This window comes from Panicum hallii, chromosome 5, assembly GCF_002211085.1.
Source record: "Panicum hallii strain FIL2 chromosome 5, PHallii_v3.1, whole genome shotgun sequence".
NCBI classification, from domain to species: Eukaryota; Viridiplantae; Streptophyta; class Magnoliopsida; order Poales; family Poaceae; genus Panicum; species Panicum hallii.
In genome coordinates, this window is record NC_038046.1 from 13,161,689 (window position 1) to 13,188,515 (window position 26,827).

Genomic DNA, 26,827 nt, shown 5'->3' on the forward strand with positions numbered 1-26,827 from the left:
GGTGCAGGTGAGAGAGGGTGAGTTAGGGTTTAGGTTTGTTGATCCAATAGATGTACATATTTGTACAAATCTCGAACACCGGAAGATTCAATCTATCCTATCTTCCAGAAGATGTATAAGATTTTCGGGAGTTCTCTCGGCGTGACGGGTAAGCGGTTCAGGTAAGCCCAGCCCACTTACTACTTACTACCGATGCGCCATGTTTTTTATTTGCTGAGCTTCTTTGCTCCGCCTCTAAAAAAGACGACGTTCGTCACCGTATGCTTGTGTGGCTGATGCCAGAGAAGGCATGGCATCAACATCCGTCGCCAATGTAGCAGAAGACGTGTCTCTCCGTCGTCGTAGTCATTTTCCTTTATGGGCTTGCATTTCATATTTCCTTCTTGGGCTGACTGACTTTTTAGAGTTCTCCAATCTGGGCCTCTGGAATCCAATAATGCAACACTCAGTAGGCCCCTGTCCAGTCTGACATCACCATCATCAACCACAACCAACCTGGAGCATGAGGATGGCCTGACAGGCATTCGCAGCGACCCTCGAGGTTCCTCGACGTGGTTCGGGTTCGGGTAAAAGGTTTCCAGTGCCAAACACACCGGAATTGAATCTCATGTGTCTGGCTGGCACAGCTTGTGTTCTGTCACGGGCGCTGATATATTTGCTTAGAACAGCAAACACAAGCCCTGACAGATGGTTCTTGACTCTAAACGCTAGTATTAGCCAATTACGCACGAGGAATGCACCAAGGCACGTTAAAGGTACAGTTAGAACTGCATGGAAGAATGCACTTCCGTGAACTGAAAGCCGGAATCACCGCCGTAATAACCAGGACTCTTGGAATGCCGTCTTCTTCCCCATTCAAAACACCGACCTTCCTGTGCACCGGCAAGAACCCCCTGCCACCTCCTCGAAATGCCGGCTACAACTTGGGAGTTCCGGGCGCTAGACGAAACGGCGACAGGCGCGACGACATAAGCTAAAATACTCGGAAGTTTGACTTTGTGCGCGACAGCTTCGATCTCCACACCCATCGATCAGGGCAGTTAAAAAACAAAAAGAAATACCATCTGGTCCAGTCCAGCTGCAGCTTGCTGATCGATCCGACGGTTCGACAGGATATGCTTTACAAGCGCGGCTGCAGACACCGATGCGGCCGCAGGCGAGCGAACGGAATCATGGGCGCCACCACGAATCACGCGGGGAGCGCGGGCTCCAACTCAGAGGCCGGCGAATCTCTCGGCCGGATGGAGGACAGACATCTCCCTCCCTCTCTCTCTCTCTCTCTTTTTGTTCGCACGGGGCATCGACCGCGGCCTAGCTACTAGCTAGCGACGCCGCGCTACGCTCCAACAGGCGCGGCGCCCGATCGAGATCCGAGAGCTCGCGGTCGCGGGGCGGTGACATCTTCGCCTCCATCGACTCGCCTGTCCGCGTTGGAACAGTGGCAGCTAGAGGCCACCGCCAGCCGGCCGGCACGTCATGTGCCCGCCGCGTCCGCAGTAGCAGTACGCACGCGTGCATCCCGCGGGCGCCCCGGGACGCGCTTTCGCGTCGGTCCCGGCTCTGCTGCCGCGCTGCGTGCCTGCCTCTGCGCGCGGGCGCCGTAGGAGCACCCTCCCATAGCACGCACGGTCCGGCAGCCCAGGCACCGGCGCCCGCCCTGGCTCGTGCGGGCGTGCACCCCATGGTTCGTCGTTGCGGGTCAGCGAGCCGAGTGCGACCCATCAGGGCTTTGGCTGGGGGTTTCCCGGCTCCCGGTGTCTGAGTTTGACCAGCGGCCTCTGTGAGCTGGGGAGTGGATGCATGGTCGGTACGAGACAGGTCGGATTGCAGAGCGGCTGCAGGTGGTCTCCGTATCGCCCCGGCCCCTGGGGCGTTGGCCCTTGGGGGATGGCAGGCCCCCGCCGCGGTCGCCTTTGACGCCGACCCGCCCGACGCCGGTAAAAGTCCGGTCGGTGCGTGAGTGCTGATGGGATCTATCATCAGTGGGCGGCAGAACAGAATGTGTTTTCCGGCGTCGTGTGTTGAACGGGATGCCATGCCACCACGTTTCTTTAGGTGTTCCGAATTGAAATGGATGGGTCGTGCACTTTCTCCAATCAAGCACGCATATGTATGGCGATAATTCTCGATTCCTGTTGCGCGTACAGTGGGCTGCTGCTTCAAGCTCCATCACGTCGTGTCGCTCCACGCCATGGCATCAGGATGCACGCTGTGCACGAACAACGTCGATCATGGGGGGGGGGGGGGGGGGGGGGGGGGCTTTTCTGACTGCTGCTTCAAGCTTCGTCACGTTCTGTCCCTCCACACCATGTCGTCGGAATGGCTCATGGCAGCACACTGTGCACGAGCAACGTCGATCATCGGAGGGCGGCCCTTCCTTTTCGCCGAGGCTGAGATTTACAGGGAAAAAGGAGACGAGGCATCGTCCAACCAAAAGCCATGTAGTAGAACCGTCACTGTGCCGGTATTCTCCCGTGTCCCAAACTTCGTGAGCTCAGCACAGGTAATCATTGGAGCTAGGGCCCCCGGCCCCAGCCCGAGACCCAAGTTGGAGAGGTGTGAACAGACCTGAATGAGACTTTTGGGAGAAGATTCTCTGCGGCCCCAGAAAGAGAAAGAGAGAGAGAGTAAAAAAACAAAAGGGCTTTATGCGTATAAAAACACTGCCTCCCCCCTCGATCTACCCAACTGGTCAGGGCTCGGAGTGCAAGTCAAAAGGGGCCCAAGAAAGTTATTTGGGGGTACAAACGCCATGCACCTGCCACGCATATCTATAAATAAACTCTGCAACCATATGGTCAGTGGTCAGTCCACTCCTGTAACGATCTTTGACAAGCGCCTGTACAAAGGCTCTGGTGAAAGAAACACTTTTCTTTTTATAAAAAAGGCACCTTCCAAGCTAAGTTTAATTTAGATTTACTTGATATACCCATGGTCATTTTGTAAAACTGATGAATTAAAAAATTCTTGCATGTGGAGGAAAAACTTTTGGGCATTATTCCTTTTGTAGAATTAATTCATCGCAAAAAAGGATAGCAGAGGCATCATGATATATCTTCTATAAGAAACAGTTATGAGAACCAATACAGGCAGTGCATTGTAGGATTTGGTACCCTCCTGCAGAGGAGCGGGGCATCTGGCCGGTACATTGCATACCTGATGCAACTGAAATGCCAATCTGCCATCATAAACTATGGGATCAGAGGGTTTACTCTAGACTAGTAGAGACAGACCGATCACATGACGACGTTGAACCTGATTGAAAGCTTTCCCCGTCGATTGGCTGCTGGTCCAAAGGGAGAAAGTAAACAACGAAGCCAGTGGCTGTGGGTCGCCACAGAATTTGCCCTTTGCCCCCTTGGACCATGCACGTCCCGTGACTTGTTTGACCAGATCAAACGCTCACCAGGCACATGTCAGTACCATCATGATATGAATAAGCTAAGCTTAGTGCTAACAAAGCAATGCGTTCCATTGTAAGGAGTAGTGCTACTACTACCGTACTACGTAGTATGAACCAGAAGCTGAGAAAAGAGATCCGGATAAATCCTGTGCCAAAAGCTGAGAGAAGTAGCCTAAAGGAGATGCAGCAGGCATGATGAACACCAGTTCCAACTCCCAACTCAACCCAGATGACCACATCACTTTCAGGATCAAACGTAAAGGAAAGTTTGCTCATGGGCCACCCTTTTTCCACGCCATCTTATCTGGGTGGGGGGCATGGAAACGAGGGGCTCTCCCGGCCTATGAGGCCTCACCACCTGCATGGCTGCATGCACTCCTTGCCTTCCCTTCGCCTTGCTTTTGCCTGCCCGTGGCCATCAGAGTTCAGAAACATGCAGGCCTGGTCAGGATTACGACCCGGTCAATGTGGTGGCTGGGTGATCCAGTCGGAAAAGCGAGAGGCATGCATGGCGAAGCCGAGACATTTCAGGTTTCAGCCTTTCGAAGGAGTTTGGATTCTTTTGACGGGACCAGAACGTGCTCGTTTGGAAAAAGAGGGGGGTGCCGGTAAGACCGTAAGAGTGCAAGACTAATGTCTGGCTGCTATTAATCGTTATCGCGGAGCACTGTTCGTGCGCAGCTGGCACGTATGTGCAGGACTGACTCTTTGAGCAAGAACAAGAGGGTCTCAAGATGACCAAAAAAATATCAAAACCATTTGTGGGCTGTTTCTTTTCATTCAGGGAGCAGTGTGATTATTTATGTGCAGGGATAGTTTGTAAAAAAAAAGGTGATAAGACATCATGTAAACAGCTGAACAGTAATGTACCAGCAGAGCTACTATTAACGGTTAAACCGGTGCATGCATGGTGGCGTACGTCATGCTCATGGGAGGCCGACGTCACTGGTCCAAGCTGAACATGTTGGCGGTCCAAGGGCAGCGTTTGACTCCATCTCCATGGATGATGGGTGGTGGTTTGTTAGGTCTGTGAGCCTGTCTAACCAGATCAAGTCAAGCCCATATGCAATAAACTATCTCAGCTCCCACGCCCTGATTGTTCCATGCCGTGCAAGCCTCAAATTCAAGTCCTCCCACGATCTACGTGCAGTGCTCGGTAAATTATTAATTAAGGCTAACTTCCACAGCTTCCGCAACCGAAGCAAAACAAAGCAAAAAAGAAAAAAGAAACTTTATTAATCGAACACCTACAAGAAAATTAAGCTACTATAGCTAGTAGTAGCAGCGTAGGGCCAACGCTCTACATGCAGCTACAAGATACTAGTACATGGCGTCGTACGTGACGGGCCATTCCAAGCTACGGATAGCGATACTGTTCTAGTTTCCTGCCCCGCTTTCGCCGAATAAGTACAAGGGTTAGAGTTGATTGCGGGTGCCGGTCGAATCGCCACCAAACAGCTAGGGCTACGCGTTCGGCAAGCCTAGCTAGCAGCCACTCGATCACTGCTCGTAGGATCTATCCCGCTCGTAGCCTGCAGCCACGGCAAACGTATGTTGCGTGCACGTACCTCTTTTCACATGTGAGTGAAAGCTAGCACAGAATAAGTTAGCTCCGGGTGGCGGCCGCTACTCATTCCGATGGAGACTGAGCACAGCCCAAACTGCTAAGCTCACATCGTGCGCATAAAAAGCGTAGTTTAATCTCGACGTGTCGAGATACTTAATTAGTGATGATCTCTAGTATGGGAGTAACTGCGTTAGCTAGCATCATTGTAGCTATAGCCATCTCTAGATAGGCTGTGCTGATTCCGTCGCGATGGATAGATGATATGATCGGACTGATCATGCGGTGGAGTAGTAGGGTGACCTTTTGGGGGTACGGTTCGGCGCATGTCACGGTCGGTGGCTGCCCTAGCCGTGCAAGGCTGGATTGACGGCGGATAGATTGCTGGTGGTGCGCGCGGGCGCGGCGTCCGGGAGAACCACGTGTTCCCGCCCCCCGACGGGTCCATCAGCGGCCCGACGCGGCCGGCGTCGTCGCCACCGGGCCGGCCGCTGATGTGCTTTCGTCCCCGCGCACGTCACCATGCCATAGCCGTGGCGAGCGAGAGGGGGCCAAGGCAACGTGCCGAATGGGAGCTAGCGCGAGGGCGGCGTCTGCTGCGGCGCGGACCGCGGGCCAGCGCGCGCGCGCGTCGCGAGGGCGGATGAACGACGGATGGGGTCGGTCGATGGCGACGTCGACGGGCGGGCGGGGCGCGCGCCGCCGAGAGGGACGTGCGCAGTGCGGCTGCTAACTGCGCCGGTCGATGCGTTGGTTGGTCATGGCATGGGATTGGGATCGGACCGGACTGGGAGGGAGATCTCCATCTCGCCATTGGAATTCGTGGCGGGCAGCTCGAATCCGCGCGCACTACTGTTACTCGGTCAACGTTGTCAAGCTGGAGCGGCTGTACCTTACTCCGAGACACGGTAGTACACGTACGCATACGTGTTGCCACGGGATTGTTACTCCAGTTCGAATCACCTGCCATGCATATCGGAGTAGATGCCGATCATGTTGGGTAGATTCCCCACACGCGCCGAAACCTCGTCTCGGACAAAAAAACAAACGCACGGTAAAAAAAAATCTGCGTCCAAAAACACGGCTGAGTGAGAAAACTGCATCGCGAGCTAAACAAAAACAAAACCAGCCGCTCCGCGCCGCCGGAATCTTTCGTGTACGCGCTGACGTCCGCCGGAGCGCCGCCGTGTCTCCCCAGCGACGCATTTTCAAATGCACATATTCTCCGGTCGATGTGGAGCAGGTGAGGCCACGCGGTATTCTAGGAAGTGATTCGATCTACAAAGAAACCAGGCGGATCGGACGTTTCCTAACGCTCTCTAGATTCGGAGATCTCTCTAATTTTCTCCCCGGAATGATACTACCACATCAGATTGCTAAAAATTTAAGACTAGCTAGACGCGAGAGGAGAGACTTTGGAACGAGTCAAACCGTGGGAGGGATTAGGTCTCGCGGGGACAGTAACACGAGTCACACTCACATGCCACTCGCAGGGCTCGCTGCGGCAGATGGGGGATTAGAATTAGGATTGGACGCGGGGGCGTCGTCGTCGCCGGAGGCTGATGAGCATAGGATACGATACGCTGATTAGCAGTTGGCTTTCTGCCTCCACCCGTTGACAGATTGGTTGCGCACTCCGCCTATAGGATCACCGGCTGCTAATCTATATAGGGGCGAGAGCGTCCCGCATCATGTGGCGCTTGTTCGCTTGCGCGCCTTCAGATTTGCGATTTTGACCTTGGGCTTGGATGTTTCCCCGGAGTTTAATTAACTTCAGCTGTCAAAGCATCTACCGGATAATAGTGACATCCCTCCTACCGCCATAAATGCGGCTCCCCCCCCCCCCCCTCTTATCTATCCCGCCCCCTCCCTCTCTCTAGTTTTTTTTTGGTTTCTTTCTCTTTTTTTAATGAAGGATCTTTGATTTACAGTATAATCCATGGCTTTGTGGATAATGTAGTATGTGGTGATATACCGATATCTATCAGAAAATCGGAGTAAATGCATGGTTGGCATTGCAAAAATGACTACTCCCTTCATCTCATGAAAAGTAAAATTCTACTTTTTTCCAAATAGATTATTACTATTGTAAAATGATTGTGGTGCCCTTATTGAATCGACTCATCATCTAATTAGGCACTTTGTTGCTCATCCGTTACACATGCATGTAATTAAGGATGGAAAATAAAATGCAACCACTTGTCATGCATAATACTTAGGTGATCCAAATCCAAGATGACAATTTTTGTGAGACTTTTTAAATGCAAAATCGAACTCTTCATGGGACGGAACTATGTCAAAAATGAAACTAATATAATCAAGCGGAACGAGTGCTTGCCGTGTCAAAGAAAAGAAAAATCATGGACTTGTCTGTTCCCGACAAGATCCAAGGTTTGGAGCTGGGGGCCCTGCGTCATGCTACTACTTTTCTTAGGCGGAACAAGCGGCAGCTTTCAAGTCCAAAATAGAGGCTACATGCCTTCACGCATGCCAGGCTGATCTAAGAAAGGCCTTTTTTCCATGGACCGGACCAGCGTGGAGTGGACAAGGAACATGGCCGGTGTTCGGGAGTCACAATTTTGTAGCTATGTAAGCCTATACCACTACTAAGAGAGGAGGATAGGTGCCCGTTCTTCCATGTCACCTCGGTCGCGCTATCGTTTCTAGATGGCGTGGTGACGGCTATAGTCTCGGCTAAGCAACCCCAGGTTAGACCAGGAGTTGATGGGGCTTCAACCCCCTGCTCCCATGCCAAACTTGCACCGCCTCGTTTCTGCACCTCGGTTGGCCTTTCCCGAGGCAGAGGCTAGACGTCTAGCTAGATATATCTGCCAGGTGCGAGTGACACTCCTCCTACTACTAGCAGCATGCATGTCCGATCTCGAACGGTTGTTGAGGTCAGGTCCTGTTCTATTCCGATCCGGTGGGTGCAGTGTGAATATTCTCGCCGCATTAAGCTATACTAGTGTGTGATTAGTTAATTACTCGACGCCAACCAGGCTACAATAACATTCTGCAACAGCGTACGTGATCACACGAGACTAATGATGAACCGTGCTGCAGATCAGAGATCATGCATGCGGTCAAATTCGCCGGGGTCAATCATCAGTGTTCAGTAATGCAGCGGGAGCCCCATCAGCACGGCGTCGTCCGTACGTGCAGTGTACGTCGCGGTGTACTCTGCAAGCAGCCAAAAGCGCACACCGATCGCCCAATTGGTGCGCGACGAATTGAATACGTACGAAGCACCCCCGCCGTACGTACGTAGCAGCTTTGGCGGTGGGTGGATCGATCTACGGGTTGGTCGATCGACGGCAGGGCAGGAGTAGCCGCGCGGTTAAACAAAGCGCGCAGTCAGCCAATGGACGGGAGACCTAGGCCGATCGAAGCGCACGGAAGCAGGCGTCAGGCGTGGGCTCGGCCGCTGCCCGCTGCTGCGACGATCGACGACGCGGCCGGGTTGGCACGCAGCAGCAGCGGGCAGCGGCGGCCAGTGGCTGGGTCGGGTACGTTAACGGTTGGGCCCCGACCAGGGACCGACCGGCGGCAGGACGTCGCCGTCCCCGGCTGGACCGGGCTTTCCGGGACAAAAAGCAGGCGCGCACCCACCAAACCACCCATCGTCTCCCTCCTCTCCCCCGTCGTCACCTGCCGCCGCGCTAGCCCGCGCCTTAAATGCGCGCGCGCCGCAGGGGGGCCGGGCCAGGCCGCGCCCCCACAGCCTCCACGTACGCCGCAGGCGCCAGCGGCATCGGCCGGCCGCGCCTGCCCGATCGATCGATGATCGCCGATCCACACCCCAGATCCGGAGCCGGCACGTACGCTGGTCGGCCGATCGGCGCCGGCCGGCCCACACCCCGCCGTGAACAGCAGGGGCGCTCGTACCGGACCGTACCGGGCGGCGCGGTCCACCGATCGATCAACGATCGAGCGCGCGCGGGGTTCACACCACCACACGTCCGCACCGCTGCCTGCCCCCGATCCGCGATCACACGGCGCGCCACGTTACGCTCGTCACCGGCGCCGGCCGCGTCCAGACGCCACGCCCGCCCTGCAGCCAGCGCTTTTGTTTAGTTTAATTCGCCGGGCGCGCGCGGCTGTTGGGTTGGGAGCACACGGTTTTGTTTTCTGGGACGCCGAGGCTGCGCCACCCTTGCGGCCTTGCGGTGCTCGGCGTTTTCACACCGGCGGTTGGGCGCCGCGTGCAGGCCGAGCTGGCGGGGCTGCGCGTTCGCCGGCCGGTGGGCGGTGGCGGTGCGCTCCTGCTCTCGGCTGGTGAGGCAGCGAGCAACGATCGACGCACGAGCTATAGCTGGCCGATCACATTTGGGGTAACACACGTGATCGGTGATTCTATAGCTGAGCTTTCTCAGCTCAGCTGGGCCGTAGCTTTGACTCGAATTCTCCGACGGGCGTACGTACGCAGCGTAACTCTACGCGCACGTACAGTTCCCCAAGCTATGTTGGGTTTCTACCCTGTTACCGCTTCCATCCCGTGTCTCTCCCAGAGAGAATAATGGTCTGGGGTCTGAACTCTGGAGTCGTAGATCGATCGTAGCCATGCACTCGGGCCGTACGAGCGCAGTAGATCCGAACAGTTGAGTTCTGCGGGCAGGGGGACCCTCCGGACGATCATATCCGGTATTCATCTCGAAACTTTATGGGGGTAGGGAGCAGGGAATTCCTATCCCAGAATGGCATGCATTCTACTGCTGCCACTGTGCACGCGGCCAGCCCGCATGCTCCCCGCACCAGACGTTTGAATGCGCGCGGTCGCCGTGCGTGCGGGCGCAACAGAACAGGAGCGAAAAAGAGCGAGGCGGACGGGTCGCTCAAACATGCGTTTCGCGCACTTTTCCATGATTGTTCGTGCCCGCTCGAAATAAATCCCCCCGCTGAAACTCAAAGAATAGGTCCCCTGTCACGGCGACCCCTTTTCCATGATTGGATTTCCTGCCGCCGTGGTACGCGACTCCTGCCCAAAAATCTCCTTCCAGAAACGGGAGACGGAGCCCTTTCCCCGATGCCCCTGGCGTCGCAGCGCCGCGCACCGTCCCCGGAAGGGAACGCGGCGGGCCCCGGCGGCCAGACGCCTTGACCGGAGGACCGGACCCCCGGCCGCGATGCGACGGCGACCGGCCGGCCCGCGCCGCACATGTTGCCTCCTTCCCTCCCCACTCTCGGTCTCGCCTCCTCGGCCGCGGCGCGGCGCCTTCCAGTCGCAGGCCCAGCAAGCAGGCACGTCGCGTCGGATCGCATCCCCCCTGGCGCGACCGCCACCGGCAGCATCAGCGGCCGTCGGCTGGGGATCGGACGGGGGGCGGCGTCACGCTGGCGTCAGGGGCCGGGCTGGCCCGCCCGCCAGGCGCGCGGGGGTAGGGCCCGGCCAAACCGGCCACCGCCACGTGCCGGGTGTGAACCTCTGACCGCGGCGCGGCCGTTTGACCCGACGTGACCGGCTGCGGCCGGTGCCGCGCCCGCTGACTCATAGCTCGCCCCGCGCCCGTGACCGTGGACCGTTGCCCCCGCCGCGCCATTACTGTTGCTTCCACTGGTAATCCAGCATCATTACTACTGCTCACCGGTGTGGTGGTCTAGCGTAGAGAGAGAGAGAGAGAGAGAGGGTAAGGTCTAACCCACCGATAATTGTTATATCTTGCGATGGAAACAAGCGCATAACTCCAGGGGAGGGGGAAAGAGGCCGGGAAATGGACGTGTCGTTTGGGCCTAATCAATTAGTACTACTAGTAGTTTCTGTCACAAAAGCTGGATCATCAATTAAATAAAAAGCCAACCCCAAAAGCAGCTGGTAAGAGAGAGATAGAGAGAGAAACAAAACAAAACAAAACAAAAACAAAAATCCTCCCACCCAACCATCCATCCCTCTCCTCTCTCTCTCTCTCTCTCTCCATCACGGCGTCACCCCCATCCATCTCTAGCAGTATATCTGTACGCATCACCTCGCTACACACCTAGTTATAGCCGCGCTCTCCCTCGCGCACACACACCACGTACACACAAACACACCGCAATCCCTTTCGCCTCACTACACATATAGCCCGTGTACGCCCGCTTCCTTCAATCCCTGGCCATCTTGATCCGCCCTCCCTCCCTTCCTCGCCCTTGATAAGTGAGCAGGCGCCAGGCAGCAGCAGCAGCAGCAGCAGGAGCAGCGCGGACTTCTTCGTTCCACGCACGCGCGGCGCCTCCCATGTCGTCGGGAGAGTTCCACTTCCACGACGAGCTGGCGTCGCTGTTCGCGCAGCGGCCGGCGGCGGGCCCGGGCCAGGGGGAGATGATGGCGCAGCAGCAGCATCAGGCGCCGGCGTCGTGTTTCGCGGACTACCTGCACGCGGGCGCGCCCGGCGTGGGGATGGACTACGACCTGCTGTGGCGCGCGCTCGACCTGCCGGTGCCGGGGGACGACGTCGTCAAGAGGGAGCTGCTGGTGGTCGACACGGGCGGCGGCGGGGGAGGCTTCGCCGCGCCCGCGCCCACGCCCAGCGGCGGCGGCACGGCGCCTGTCACGCCCAACACCACGTCGTCGATGTCCTCGTCCTCGAGCGAGGCCGCGGGCGGCAGCGGCGGCGGCGGAGGAGGAGGAGGAGGAGGAGGAGGGGGAGGCGGCGGCTTCGGCGCCGGGGAGGGGGACTCGCTCAAGAAGGAGGAAGGGGAAGGGGAGGAGAGCAAGGAGCTCGGCGGCAAGGGGGAGGACGACGCTGACAAGAGCAAGAAAGGGTGAGTAGCAAGACCTGGAATTCTTGCACATCATCAATTTCTTCTTGCAAATCTTGGGAGCCTTCTTTCTAGCCTTTTTGCAACTTCTCGATAGATCTTTCGGCTAATCGGAACCTATCTGTCTGGTGCTTTTGGCTGATCCTGCATCAAGATCAGGCGTGTCAGTTTACGTGGCTTAGATTCCGCTCCCTTGCTTTGCCTGCCGGTCATTCAGTCATTCAGTCCTCTTCTTCTATTCTTTGTTCCTTCCTTTTGTTCTTGGTCTCTTCTTTTTTTTAAGGTAGCGGCAAGCCAAAGGTGTGAACTTGGGCTAGGGTTTCACACTCGCACAGTCGCATGCCATAAGAAAACAAATACGAAAAAAGAGTCGGTCAGTGTATAATATAGCTTAATCCGCTAGTAGTTGCATACCCCTCTTCTCTTTCCCTTTTGCTTTCTGGATTTCATGCTACACGCCTAGCTAGCTTGAACATGCTGCATCTTCTTCCACTTGGCCAAAAGATTTGCACCCCGGAATTTTTTGTTCATTTCTGGCTCCTCCTTTTACCCTTTTGGTTCATCCTTTTTTACCAAGATCATGCCCAAAAAACACCCAAGATCTCCTGAGAATGGTCCGGTCTAAAAGCTGCAGCCCCCCTTGCAGGCCAAGAGGTATTCCTCCCCCTCGATATAGGGATTTGCACAGGCAGCAGCTCCCTTTCCGGTGCAATCTACTAGCATGGCACAATCTCGATACAAATCGGCCACAGAGGGGGAAAAGGTGTGTGCGAGCAGAAAAAGGGGGTGTGCACACAGTGTGAACCTGTTAAAACCATGTGCACTACTCCAGTCTCGCTGATTCGCACGCCCCGGCCGAGCGAGCTGGCCAACAACCGCGTTTGAACGGCTCGCAATCGTAGTATGAACGAAATCCTCCGCGCCGATCGATCGCTTTCCGCTGACCCGGCCGGCGAGGGATCGGACGACGCGAGATCGAGGAGCTGACGCGACTGGTGGCTTGCTTGCGTGCAGGGCGGCGGCGGCGGGGAAGGCCAAGGGCAAGGGGGAGAAGCGGCAGCGGCAGCCGCGGTTCGCGTTCATGACCAAGAGCGAGGTCGACCACCTCGAGGACGGCTACCGGTGGCGCAAGTACGGCCAGAAGGCCGTCAAGAACAGCCCATACCCCAGGTATGTATGCAGTGCACGCATTGTTCATGCACGTATGCGTGTACTCTTGCTCGTTGTTTCATCTACCGCCTGCACCTGCTTTCTTGTACACGAACGATGGGTAGACATGGTCGTCGTCTAATGGAGGTGTGTGTGCAACGGGTACGTGCAGGAGCTACTACCGGTGCACGACGCAGAAGTGCCCGGTGAAGAAGCGGGTGGAGCGGTCGTACCAGGACCCGGCGGTGGTGATCACCACGTACGAGGGCAAGCACACGCACCCCATCCCGGCCACGCTCCGCGGCAGCACCCACCTCCTCGCCGCGCAGCTGCACCACCACCACCACGCCGGCGGCCACCACCTCGGCGACGCCTTCCCGCCGCCGCCGCTTCCGCAGATGGGCGCGCCGTTCGGGCGGCCTGGTGTCGGCGGCGGCGTCATCGACGTGCTGGGCCTCCTGCCGCCCCGCGGCGGTCCCCACAACAACCACAACGTGCCGCCGGCGACAGGCCTCGCGTCGTCCCACGGCATGAGCGGTCCGATGAGCACCGTCGCGGGCGCGACCACCACCACCTCATCGTCTGCCCCGTCGCTCCAGATGCAGCACTTCATGGCGCAGGACTTCGGGCTGCTGCAAGACATGCTGCCGCCGCCCTTCGTCCACAGCAACATCCAGCCCTGAAATTATGGTAACCACACCACAGGCAAGCTGATGGACGGAGAAGGAAGCTAGATAAGAGAGATAGTACTTAATTTGGTTCTTGTTAATGCTTAACCTCTTTAATCCCCTTTTTTTTCACCGATTTACTCCTCTAGAATGAATCGGTTCTTGATTTGTTTTTTTTTTGCCCCCTTCCTGTGCTGCGAGACACATGCATGCCGCTACAGAGTTTTCTGGCGCCGGGTCTCGTACCATTTCTATGATGATCTAGCTAGTCCTTGCTGGTGTAGTACTAGCGGTTCTTGTACATGTACCTAATCAACCCCAGCTCATGCACGCATTGCACTCTAGCTATCTGCTGCAGTGCTGGCCATGGGCTATGATAATTTTATGCTAGCTCCTCCCTGCATTCCTCCTGTCCATGCATCTATCTCCATTAATACAACACTACTACATCTGGGCACATGTTTGGTAGTAGCCTCATTGCTGCTCAATCAGAGGCCACGCACGGACTAATCCTCAACTATTTCTCTCTTTAATCAAAATTGCAGGAACGATGATCGTGCCATCTTTGCAAGCTAGCTTAGTAGCTATTTCGTCATGCGTGATGGGGCTGTTCATGTGGTTGGTACAAAGAGAGAGTTGTTATGGGAAAAGCAGCGAGCGTCATTTTGCTCCTTGTTTTGTTTCGTGCAAGTACTAGCTAGCAGCGGTCAGGTCGTTCCAGGAGCCGGTACTAGTACTACCCAGCATATAGTGATGATGTGAACCTGCCTACCTAGAACTAGAGTCGCCTTGCGCGAGCGTATATGATTGATCGAGGATTTGGACGGGCCTGCGCGTACGCTTTCAGAGGCTCTCGCCGCGCCATGTCGAGATCGATCGATCCGTCGTTGAGTCGCACGGCCTAGCTATGTGCATGTCTTCGCTGGAACTGTGGCTGAAATAGCGAGAGGTAGTGGCTAGAGAAAACACCTAATTTAGAACTTGGAGATGTTTGGGGTTGGGCCTTCTTCTGCATCACAGACTCTTCTTCTTACTGTTCATCAGTGATGTGTGCCACTCGTTGTAACAAGTTATGTGTTAGTTTGTGATGGGCAGCGGTCATAGAATTCTGCTCTTTTGTTTGTCGGTCAGCCGAATCATAATTTTCAATCTGTTCTTTTTTTTTGTCGTCTGGTGCAAGGAGATGTCGTTTGTACCCGTCAAACATGCAGCATGAAATATGACATAGATTTTTTGGTGTACATGGAGTAGGTCAGATAGGTATGATGACACCATAAGGCTTATTTTGCCTCGAAATGCATATCCATTCTCTTTTTTTTGCATTGACTTCATGCCTGTCACGAAGCATGACGCATAGTACTATAGTACAGTAGCTTTAAGATATTTTATTTTGTCCTACTGAAAATAAATAGAACATTTAGCATAAAAATCGGTACGCATAGAGATAATAATTAATGTTGAAGCTTTAGTTTCCATATATGAACAAACTGCGATAGAGACTCATCATCAAATTGTGTCTAAATTTCGAACAGCGAGTGAATATGGAGGATATTAGTAGTATAATGTTAATAAAGAAAGTTCAAATATTCCAGCTTCCATTGCTTAATTTGCTCTCTCTCTCTCTCTCTCTATCAGGCCGATCGAGGAGGGTGCGACCGATATCTAACACAGAATTCTAAGAATTCTAATATGGAGTATCTAGTTCTGGATAAATGCACTTGCTTGGTCAAACTAACTAGTCTATTAGGAGAGAGAACATTGACACGCATGTGACAGAATTCACCTTTGTTTAATTAAAAGCAAATCTACTTTGGTGACCATTCATCCCATTAATTGGTGTGAGGCAGAAGCTGTCTACTAGATGCCCTCTCCCACAGTGCACGCGATTGTACTTTCAGACACCGTACCGGATACTACTCGTCGAGCATGGCAATTATGCGTCTCATCTAGCAGCCTTGTTTTACCAGTAGCTAGCAGAAGCACTAATCAGGGATCCTGATGGACCAGTTCATCGATCAACCTGCTTGACACGTTCTTGTCGAGTGGAGTAGCTTTAGGCCCTTCCTGCATGTAGCTTTATCGAGCCCTTTCGCTCTCTTCGTTTGAACTCGTACGTGCCTTTTTGTACTGGCGGGTGCAACAGCAACTCATCTTCCCGGAGAGGCCCATCTACATGGGATAGCACACTGTTCATGCTCGTCTGAACCATAACTTTTATTTTTTGCTTCCAAAAATTAAAGAGTTATATATATAACGATATAGTTGCTATATATTGATGGACAATTGTTCGGTTTTTTAGTGTGGTGTTTAGTTACCTTTTGGTTGGAGGGAATTACAAAGTGACGGTGATGAGGGGAAAGCTAGCCGTGGAGCTGGAGGAGGAGGATGAGCGACATGGTTGGAAGTCCGGGGACGCAAGCAACATGGCCAATGGCGCTGTTGCTGATGGCTACCTGAACCGGACTACTAGAAGGTCAAAAGCATTAAAAGGCACAGCGCAAGGTGTGCGCCAACTTGCACCCTCGCCGCTGCCCCAGCCCAGCGAGCGAGGTTCCGTACGTCCGCGTCTGTTTTCCTCCGGGAAAAAAAAGGGTAAGTAAATACGGCGGAGTAGACCCGTGTTCAAAGTCCACGCGGAATATGTACAAATACGTACGTGTACGTCAAGGCTACAATAACAATAAAGAAAATATTCAACGGAAACCACACATCTTGCTTTTTGCGAAAAAAGCATGGGCATATGTATATTTTGGTGAGCACTTATTGCTATGGCTTGGTATTTTTTTGGGCACTTCTTGCGTTGAATTTGTCAAAAGTTTACCACCAATTTTCTATAACTTTTTGTTCTACGATGGTTCTAAAATATGGGTGATTTTTTTAGAATATTTAACATGAGCAATTCGTTGTCCAAATAATGCATTCTAGCTTGCCAATAAATAAATTAATTCAGGTTACAGCTAACCTGACACGAGTACATGCATGTTCACCAGTACCACTACGGATGCAGCTCTGTACTCCTCCTGAATGAAGGGGCGCACGGTAACGGCACTATTTCGGATTAGAGGTTGTTCGGATTCAGAGACTAAATTTTAATTTAGATCATATCGAATATTTGGATGCCAATTAAAAGAACTAAATATAAGCTAGCTATAAAACTAATTATATAAATATATAAATAGAGATTAATTCACGATGAATCTATTAAGCATAATTAATCCATCATTAGTATATATTTACAGTAGCATAATATTATCAAATCATAAACTAATTAGATTTAGTGGATTCGTCTCGTGAATTAATCTCCATTTATGTAATTAGTTTTATAATTAGCCTCGGATTGATGGAACTAAATTTTAGTATACCGTGGCAAACTTATAAGATATTCTTTTAGTGATGGAAAGATACGTTCGAACTCGCCCTTAAACGCCGGCGGTGGCAGCCGTCCCGTCGACCATTAATTAGCAGGCAGCTCCAACAAAACAGCAGCTCGACCCCATGACTTTGAACGCAAACCACGCAGGTCAAGCCCACCGCTATAACTCCTTGAAGGGCACCAGCAATCCCCCCCTGGCTGCGAAGTGCTAACCATCTTCAGACAGCAGATGCCATGGAAGGAAGCTTGACCGGCCAGGTTGGTCAAGTAGGCAGCGGCCTCACAGTCACAGCTGCGAGAACCGAGTGTAGCTTGGATGGCTTGCGCTTCGGGTGTGCAGACAGCCTGGCCGGGTTCGATCCTCAGCGATCGCAATCTGGTACTGAGACGGTACTTGCGTGGATGTGCGCGTGCGTGTGGAGGTACCAGTATGGCGCGTTCCGAGACTACTCGCGCAGTCTCGTCTGCATCGAGTCCGATTAGGAGGGAGCCGCGGAGAGGAGACTCCACAGGAGCAGGCGGCCATAGATGCAGAGGAGTTGCATGTGTGACGTCTCCGCTACGGCCAAGTGGTACGCCGCGCCTGTCACGGTCACGACCCATACATACACGCACGCCGCTGTCTGTCGCTGGGAGCACAACAGCCTCGCGCGCGGGTACACGACCTGACCTGACCAAGCTTGGCCGCGCCTACACGTATCCGTCGTGGCCACGGGTTCCATAAATAGATATCGGCGTGACGTGACCGCGGACAATTAATATAAATTAACCAACCAATCAATCAATCGAAAATCCGGTGGTGTTCGGAGGAAGCTGGATTGCGAAGCCATCCGCGACAGCGACGCCGCCGGCCGGCCTGTCGGTTCAACGCACCGATCATCTCAGGACCTGCCTGGGGCGGGCTGCAGGAGGAAACGCCCTCGGAGCCTAGCCTTGCGAGAGACTCAAAGTGGCCGCCGCGCGCGCAGGCCCGCAGGGGGCTGTAGCGCGGCGGGCAGCGAGCGGCAGGAGGGTACCCGTCGGGGGCCTTTAATTGCGCCCGGCCGTGCGATGGCTCCGTCACAACAGTCGCCGGATTCAGGCCAGGCCACCCGTATCCCCCATATCCTCCACGCTCCCAGTCCTCGTCCCCGTCCGATCAAAATCTTCGGCGACCGGATGGGGGAGCAGCCGCCCGCCGCCGGCGCCGTACCACGACGATCGATCGGGCGTCGGACTGCGCGATCGCGATCGCGGCGCGAGCCAGCCAAGCCACAGGTCCTGGGGATCCTGGCGACGACCTGCCCAAGCGACGGATCGAGTCGGCCCGTGCGCCGCTGCTCCCTCGAGCAGCGACAGGGGGTGGAGTCGGGGACGGCCTTTTCCACGAGTCAGATTATGCCAGCCGGGGTGGCGGCAGAACGGAGCCGGTCACGTCACCCCGAAGCAGGCGGCGCTCCGCGGCGAGCCACGGAGGCCCGGTGCTGGCTGAAACCGAAAGGGACGGTCGAGCGGATGGATGGCATCGGCAGGATTGAAATCACAGGGAAAGGCAGCGTGGAATCGAACTGTTCCATTGTTCACGAAACCTGGGGGGTGTATACGGAAACGGTCGTGTGGCCGTAGGCGCGCGCATGACGCCGCTTCTTATTTTGGTTCTTGGAGAGGAGGTTTACTACTCCGGGCGGCACCGGGAAATGCGTTCCCGTTTGGAGATCCACTCGCATTATTTGGGGGGAGCACGCACGTGAAGGTGTGGCGACGCTCCATGGATCCCACGAATTCCGCGTCCTGGAGAAGGCCCTGCGATGATGATAATAAATGGAGATGATGGTTAGATTGGAGGTGGAAAACGACATCCCACTAACCCCTCACTGCACGAGCAGTGTCTCCCAACAAATGGATACTGAAACCGACAGGGTCCCACAGAATTCACTCCCAGGGCGTGCAGAATTGCGCGGTTTAATGGGATCGCGAGCAGGATGGTTTAGGGCATGGGCATTGTGTGAAAATAGCAGAGGTATCAGGTATGGCTCGAAACAGGAAAGCCTATAATGAACCTAACAAAAACTAAAACTTATCAATCAGCGTTTCTATTTCTGGGGGGCTTGGGAGCGGTACTGTTTTCTCTTGTTTTTCTATACTACAATCACACTACGACGAGACTCCGAATGTACACAGCAGAAATGAGTTGTCAAGGAGCATGAAGGTGCTCACATTATTGCCGATGGTGATGCGGTCCATGCATTCTGCAGCTATTCGACTTGCACAGATTCCAGAAGCTTCATCACTGATTTTCTGTCTGGCATGCTGGGTATAGCACCCTTCACTCGAACACACAATGAGGCAGCAGCAGCTGAATTCAAGAAAATAAAAGATTTTAGATGAAAGCCTCAGCAAACCAGTTGAACAAATATTGGAGAGGACGTGCTTTTAGTACCAGCAAATCTCATGCACTCCTTCTTAGGCTTCCCCTCAACCAGAGCTACAGCAAAAGCTGAGGTGAAAGTGTCACCAGCCCCCGTGGTATCAATAACTTCTGTGGCAGGAATAATCGGCTGTCCGATTGGCTTCTCTCCCTCAACAAACAAAGCAGATCCTTGTGATCCAAGCTTAACAAGTACTTCTTTCACACCCTGCACAAGGGAAAGATCATTGTCTTAATCTGCTTAAGGCAATTGCGGCTTCTGAAGGCGAGCAGAATGCCTAAAGCGAAAGGAGGTACACCTTCGGGTCATGAAAATAATTAATTTAAACAAGTTTAGTAAACCAATAAAAAGGAAATCATTCAGTTGAAAAACCAAAGCCTCAACTTGCATCTTAAAGTGGAAAAACCAAAGCCTCAACCGAATCTAGGAATGTAATGAGAACAAAAGGTCATAAAAGCAAGCAGTGATAAAATAAAAGGAAGATATAACTCTCAAACTAGATCAGTTAATAGCACATTATTGTGGGCATTCTCATATCTGTTTTTCATAACAATCTCCATTTGGACTATACTATTTAGTATTTACACAGCAGATCAGCCTGAAGAATCCTCCTCATTCTCCAGTTATGAAATCACATACATCTGTGTTCCAAATTTGAATACGAGGATCTGGCAATCTCACTATTTTACCCTAGTATCACAGGAGGATTGACAGGCTTGGTTGCAAACCCTGCCCATTTCAAAGCAGTGATAGATTGATAGTTTACTATCACTGGAAGCCTTAACCCAGGAAATAATTAAAGATACCAATACAGATTCGCAAATTCAAGAGCTCCTTGCATATGTTCACAGCCTACCTTGCAATTCATTCATTCAGATTACAATTGACACCTTGAAAACATGCATACAAGAAGATCTAAAAGACAAAGGATATATTGTATCAGTCCGACTGAGTGTATATGAAACATGCAGAAGGATAACGAAAGGAGCACCGTGTTCCTTATAGATTTATATCGTCAGATAACATCACCGTGCAATATTATGAAGGAATTGTATCAAATAATAATATCCAAATGCAGAGTCATTGTTAACCCAAAGCAACACAGAAGACGTTAAACTATAAGCTAAAGTAACACATGGAAGAAATACTGAGAAACATATAAAGGAAATCCAATTCAGACAACTCACCATTTTATGGCATTCTCCTGCAGCCTGGCTAATCTGCTCAAACGTCTCAGTAGGCATCCCAGTCAAACGTGCTAGCTCTGTTTCGTTTGGACTAAAAATATCCACTAGACTGAGTAGATCTTGAGGTACAGGAGCATCCATTCCACCAGCGTCCATGATAACAGGCACGCCTGCACTTTTTGCAGCCTGCGAAAAGTTTGATATATTAGTAATGGATTCCTCAACACTTAGAATGCATAAAAGCAGAAGGTCTATACATGTCAAAGTTAGGAAAGTGTTTGAATTTCTTACGTCAGACACATAAGCTTATAAATGTACAATAGGATGAAACTGATAAAATTTTGATTTATTCTGACAATTAGGAATGGAATTTTGTTTTCTCTTGGTCACCGATCTCATTTTATTGAACTGGTCTCCAGATTTCAAATCAAAGGAATGGTGGGATAGAAATGAACTAACTAATTGACCCAGAACTACCCATTGGCTACCCACTTCCATCACTAATTGTGAGTGTCTGAAATTACAGAGGGATGCCAAAACAACATTCATACAGCAGATGATGGATCCAAATGGAGTCTCCATAATACTAATCTTCCTGAAGTCAAAACTGATGTGCATGATGCAGTGTATGAGATTGGCCTGATTGTGCATATATATGCATGAAAGCATGCATTACATACTCCAAGAAACGAAAAATGAAGATACCCTCCCTTCCGAACCGTTGGGTCTCTATTCTTGCTGTTGGTCAGACAAAACACATCAATGGATCCATTGAGCACTTGAATAATTGGCATTGGTACATTCTAGTCACGGGAAGCCCATTAAACACTAATAACAGTAAAATACAAAGAAATTTGTTTCATGAAACAACCGACATACCTGGAGTCTGAAAGTTTGGAATTAGAGTTTGTTTAATGAAGGTGTTGTTGTTAGCGCAAGAGGCATTGTTTTCTTCTGATTTTCATGGGGGAGCAGACGTTGAACAACAACTCATTTGTTTTCAAGAACCAAAAGGAGACAAATCTCATTTATCACAATAATTAGAATTGCACTATAAAAAAAGTTAACTCTTTAGTTGCACAGGTAGCTCTCAGGCCTATTACTCCAGGCAGACTCTTCTCAAACACTACATTGATATAGCTATGTTGCCTCAGACTCTGTTTGACTCCCGTCTGAAGCAGGTAAAGTAGCTCTTTCCATTCTTGCCTAGAGACTTAGATTTTCACAGTTGCTGTGTCTAGGCTGCAAAGATTTTCTCATAAAACATTACTCACAAGGAATTACTGGATTGTATACAGCAATGTTTAGACATAGTTGAGCTAGATGCAACTGGGTTGTAGTTTTCAAATAGGAAGCGGAGGTCCACTTGGCTTGCTGAGGTTGGCAAGGTAACTACAAATTTCTGCTCTGGTGGTTAGCAAGGTGAGAAAAAAAGGTTGAGGCCGCCCATGACACCATACACTTCAAAGATCAGCCGATTTGACTTGGCGCAACTTATGTAACTAATCAAAGACCACACATGCTATCGATATTGTACCTGGGGAGTACCAAATGAACCCACAGGTTCACCCGAATACAGCTTGAATATGCCCCTATATTCCATACATTGAACTATATATAACCCTATATTTCACAGTACATATAGCTAAAGTGCTCTAAAACCATGTCTATCATTAGAACAATATGCTAATCGATATGAGGTCGTTCTGTCATTCCTTTCACTCAAAAAGTAAACATATGATTGTCGATCATTAAGTGCAAACTCAACCAACTGGATAACAGCACCGCGAGCACCTTATGAAATACTCCCTCCATTTTAAATATATGATGTTTAGGACAAGCTAATTAGTTGAAAAATGTGAAGTACTAAAGGAGATCACCTTAAAGTTACTATATCCTCAATCAAAGAGAGATGCAACAACATATTTGGCTGCACCAAATACATGCGCAAAAAGGAGTTTCTTTTATCCAATTATCCCAAAAATGTTGCCAAAATAGTAATTAACTAGATGGCCTTAGCAAATTTCCTTATATATTGACTAAAGAACATCTAATTATACTAAAAGAACCACTAAATTATCTCCCCAAATTTCCACAAAACTAAAGCCAAAAGCAATCAGTCTGATACGCAAAGCACTAGTGTGTGTTTGGTTCAGGCCTTCAGGAGATGAGGTGGATGGAAGGGGACACCAAGCTAAGTATGAACAAATGGTTCAAAACCATTACTGTTTCAATCAGGGGCAAAGCTAGAGAAAATATGAGGGGGGTGCACCACGTTGCTCTACGCTTGCTTGGGAATGCATGGCTTCTAATTTGGAGGGTGCATAAGTGGTGAAAATTTGATTGTATAAATAGTTTTAGTTTTTCCGTGGGTGCCTGGGCACCCAGTGCTCTCTACATAGATTCGCCCCTGGTTTCAATCTAAAGCAATGCAAACCATCAAAAATACAGTTTGTGCAATGCCCTGTACTAAATAGAGTTTTAAGATATAAAAAAGAGCCTTCTATCTCACTGCTGTTGCCCAAAGAATTACAAAGTAGATGCCATTACCAAATTTACTTCTCTTGACTAAACATCACTAGTTATACTACCCCTAAACAAAATCACCAGTTAAACTAGAAGAACCTACTCATCCAGTATATCTCCCCAAATTTCACTCAAGTATCAAAACATTCTTCACTCTCGAACATAATGCACCAAGCTAAAGTGTTCAGCATTACCAAAGCCCATCTAATGCAATGAAAATTCGTGTACCAAACAAATCTGAGAGATAACTAAAGCAATCACCCTGGCAGCCTGCGTGTTGACCCAATCGGGTATCTCCCTCTGCAGCAGCAGCACCCCGGCCTTTTGGATCAATTCCAGGTCCTCCGCGCCGATCCCAGTGGCCCAGCCCTGCATGTTGGCTCCGCCGACGATGATGATGGAGTTCTGGCCGTCGGGCATGAGCATGACGACGGCGTGCCCCGAGGGCGCGTCGGGGGCGCGCGCGACGCGGTCGGTGCGGACGCCGCCGGCGTCGGCCAGCGCGCCCTCGAGGAGCCGCCCGTTGGCGTCGTCCCCCACGCGCGCCACCAGGTAGGTGGGGCCCAGCGCGAGCCGCCCGCCGCAGGCCGCCTGGTTGGCGCCCTTCCCGCCCGCGAGGCTGCGCCCCGCGCGGGCCGCCACGGTCTCGCCGACGAGAGGGAGGCGGTCGACCTCGACGTAGATGTCGGCGTTGGCGGAGCCGACGACGACGATGGGGGCCGGCGGCGCATTGGCGGCAGCGGCGGCGTAGAGGGAGGCCGGGGCGCGCTTCGAGGAGAAGGGCAGGTGGGCGGGTCTGGGGTTGGAGCCCGAGAAGAAGGCGGTGGCCGGCGTTGGGCCGGCGGGAGGGAAGCGCACGCGTGCCTGAGCCATGGGGTGAGGTTGTGTGCGAGTACAGAAAACGATGGAGTCAACTGTCAAGTAAAGGTCAGCCGATAACGATGCTGACTAGGCAGACAACTTTGGGATCAGAGGGGAGGGTACAGGGTACCAGACTATCTCCAACAATACCCAACCATCTCTATCTATATTTCTATTTTTACTTTTAAAGCAAACAATAATTACTTGATCAGCCCGTCAATTGAAGTTCTAATAAGAACTAGAGTGACTGTTTATTGAGAAGGTGATCATATATTGAGTTAAGAGTTCAAAACTGTTTAAAATTAGCGGTTGTCGAGTAAAAAAGAATTATAAAGTATATGATTTATAATATATATATATTTATACGCTAATCAATATATTTATATAATTTTCTGTAACGACGCGCAGATATATATTAGTTAGTATATAAAAAACCAATTTTTGAAACAAACCTGAAGATTCGGACTCCAACAGTTACCTAACCTAGCTTCCAATTTGCCGCACGCCCAAAATCAGCAGCATCTGGAGCCAAATTTCCGCCGCAGCCGCGAGCTCCCAAGCCTTCCGTGTGCGCTGGTGGCCCGACGCCTTCACCGCTTCACCTAATATGTTTCCTCTAGCAGCCGCACCGCGCAATGCACACCGTCTTCCGGTGCGCCCCCCTGCACGGGCCCTGCTCCGCTGCGCGTGACGTCCCACTCCTGCGATGACGCGCGCTAGGCCGCGCTCGTGGCACACGTCTCCAGGCCGTCCCGGTTCCCGGCTCACTTCCATGAATGGAGAAGAACTTGCGCCACATCGAGGGAGGAAGAGCAGGGGATAAAGAACTCGCCGAGAAGAGGGAGCAGCAAGGAAGAGAGAGCTCGTGGCGTGGAGAGGGAGCACGGCAAAAGGAGCAGCCGGGAAGAGAGCTCGTGGAGAGAGAGCCTTGGATAGGGAGAGGAAGGGCCATCTGGTGAGGAGGGATGGAGGACGAATGGATGGGAACAAATGGATAAGAACAAGACTGGACCTTGTACCCATGGCGTTAGATAGTCAGTCTACCAACTGACGGGTAGGACCTATGTGGATTGATCCTCTGCTCACGGTGGCAACGGCAGCGGCCTTCACTTCATGGCTAGCGTAGTTGGAATGACCAGGCATATTTCAAATTTTTTGGGAACTAAATATAGGACCACTGTTGGAGGTAGTGATGTTTTTCGAGCCTAATTTTTTTTTGCAAAGCTTCCAATCCGGGATTATTTGTAATCGATATATTAGATACTTTTGGAGATGCTCTACCAGGCCGATTATAATCAAAATCCCAAGCTGTGTAATACTTTTATTTTAAAAATATATTTTTTTCAAAATTGAAAGTAGTGTTGACCAGTTGGTTCCATTTGAATACGGTGATTGAACCGAATCATTATGTATGTATATTAGCATGCTAACAAATATATCCGTGCGTTGCTAGAAAAAAATCATATTAATCTAATATTTCTGTATATCCCAATCTATTGTCAACCAATTTCTACATATTTATACAACTAATTTCATATGAGAAAATGAGAACTGATGCAATCTGAATAAGCAGATGGTTCAGGGAGAAAATCTTAAACTTAAAACGTGAAAATGAACTTGTCATTATTTACTAATGTAATCATTATTAACTTAAACTTAAAGATTTTCATTTACTTGAAGAACTTGCACGATAGAACCAAAAAGAACAAATTTACCACATATCACCTCCTCTAGTAAGGAAAAAGCATCGAGCACAATGAACTTGTCATTATATAGAAAACGCGTTGCTGACTGAATCTAACTCATAAATTATTGATATGCAAATAGTATGTATAGCTCACCTATAGGAAGCATGTTGCTTTCTGAAGAAACAATACAGGAACCCATGTTGCTGGCTACTTGTAGCAGTTGATCTCTCCTTCAAGTACAAGCAAGAAACACAAATGTTATTATATTTGATATCATGGATCTCATATTATTTCAATTAAAGTTAGATGTTGCTTCGTGTAAAAACTGAATGTTGTTGAATGCCCTCACCTCTCACATCTGAAAGCAGTTTTGGATTACGGCAAAATCAAGCAATAACCATTTAGCCCACATTTATCTATCTATCTATACTATAAAAATTAAAAACTTTTAAAAACACCTTCTACCCAGATTAGATTTATTGGACCCCTCGCGTTGGATCCACAGTGCAGAATTAAAAGGTGGGACATAGCTTCGGCAGACCGAAAAATTGATCGAAGCAAAATGATTCCGCCAATCGATGGTGTTTTCTTTCACCAGACGGATAGCTAGCCCCCGTATCGTACTCGCCTGGAATCACCTCCCCTCCCTCCGCGGCATCACTGCCAATCACGCTCATCTTATCTAGCGAAACTGCCTTCCGTCCCTATCCATTTTTCCGGCCGCCCGAGATCACACACGCCGCTTGCCCATCCACGCGCCCTTCGTGCCCTGCCTCCCAAGGTTCCTAAGAGTCCGTTTAGATCCTAGGTATTAAATTTTAATCCTCTCTTTTAACACCGATTAGATGGACTAAATAAGAACTAATTGTCAAGATGAATCTATTGGTACTAATTAGCTCATGGTTAGCACATATTTATCGTAGCATAATATTGCTAAATTATGATCTAATTAGACTTAATGGATTATCTTATAAATTAGTCTCCATTTATGCAATTAGTTTTATAATTAATATATATTTAAATATTCGATGCGACGGGACCGTCGATCCAAACATACCTTAATTCGCTCTAACCCCCAAATTCCTTCTCCATCCATCTCGCCGCCTCCGCATTGGTGGCAACCTAGGGAAGCAGACACAGTTGTGTGCGGCGGCGCATCACCTTGGTGCCTCCCTCCTCCATCTGCGTCACCCCCTCCATCTGATGGGAGAAGTATCAGATGCTAGTTTCTGTGTGTCTCTTGGTTGGTTATTGCATAAAAAAAA

At 51.0% G+C, this 26,827-nt stretch overlaps 2 protein-coding genes across 2 annotated transcripts; one reads left to right on the top strand and one right to left on the bottom strand.

Moving 5' to 3' along the window:
- The first annotated feature begins 10,978 nt into the window (after positions 1-10,978).
- LOC112895670 (probable WRKY transcription factor 48) lies at positions 10,979-13,990 on the top strand. Its single transcript, XM_025963651.1, has 3 exons — positions 10,979-11,705; positions 12,717-12,872; positions 13,024-13,990. The coding sequence occupies exons 1-3, from the start codon at positions 11,179-11,181 to the stop codon at positions 13,532-13,534; spliced, it is 1,194 nt and encodes a 397-aa protein (XP_025819436.1). The 5' UTR covers positions 10,979-11,178; the 3' UTR covers positions 13,535-13,990.
- Positions 13,991-18,391: 4,401 nt separating this feature from the next.
- LOC112893065 (ribokinase) lies at positions 18,392-24,873 on the bottom strand. Its single transcript, XM_025960221.1, has 6 exons — positions 24,327-24,873; positions 23,275-23,927; positions 20,488-20,673; positions 19,312-19,507; positions 19,089-19,227; positions 18,392-18,674 (listed from the first exon to the last, which is right to left on the bottom strand). Exons 2-5 carry the CDS (start codon positions 23,884-23,886, stop codon positions 19,127-19,129), a joined length of 1,095 nt encoding a protein of 364 aa, XP_025816006.1. The 5' UTR covers positions 23,887-23,927; positions 24,327-24,873; the 3' UTR covers positions 18,392-18,674; positions 19,089-19,126.
- Between the last annotated feature and the right edge of the window lie 1,954 nt (positions 24,874-26,827).

Coding starts and splice junctions, on each gene's coding strand:
- LOC112895670 (XM_025963651.1), top strand. CDS start 11,179: ATGTCGTCGGGAGAGTTCCACTTCCACGACGAGCTGGCGTCGCTGTTC. Junction 11,706..12,716: donor GCTGACAAGAGCAAGAAAGG/GTGAGTAGCAAG, acceptor GCTTGCGTGCAG/GGCGGCGGCGGCGGGGAAGG. Junction 12,873..13,023: donor AAGAACAGCCCATACCCCAG/GTATGTATGCAG, acceptor GGGTACGTGCAG/GAGCTACTACCGGTGCACGA.
- LOC112893065 (XM_025960221.1), bottom strand. CDS start 23,886: ATGGCTCAGGCACGCGTGCGCTTCCCTCCCGCCGGCCCAACGCCGGCC. Junction 19,508..20,487: donor CAGGAGAATGCCATAAAATG/GTGAGTTGTCTG, acceptor TCCCTTGTGCAG/GGTGTGAAAGAAGTACTTGT. Junction 19,228..19,311: donor GGAGTGCATGAGATTTGCTG/GTACTAAAAGCA, acceptor TCTTGAATTCAG/CTGCTGCTGCCTCATTGTGT.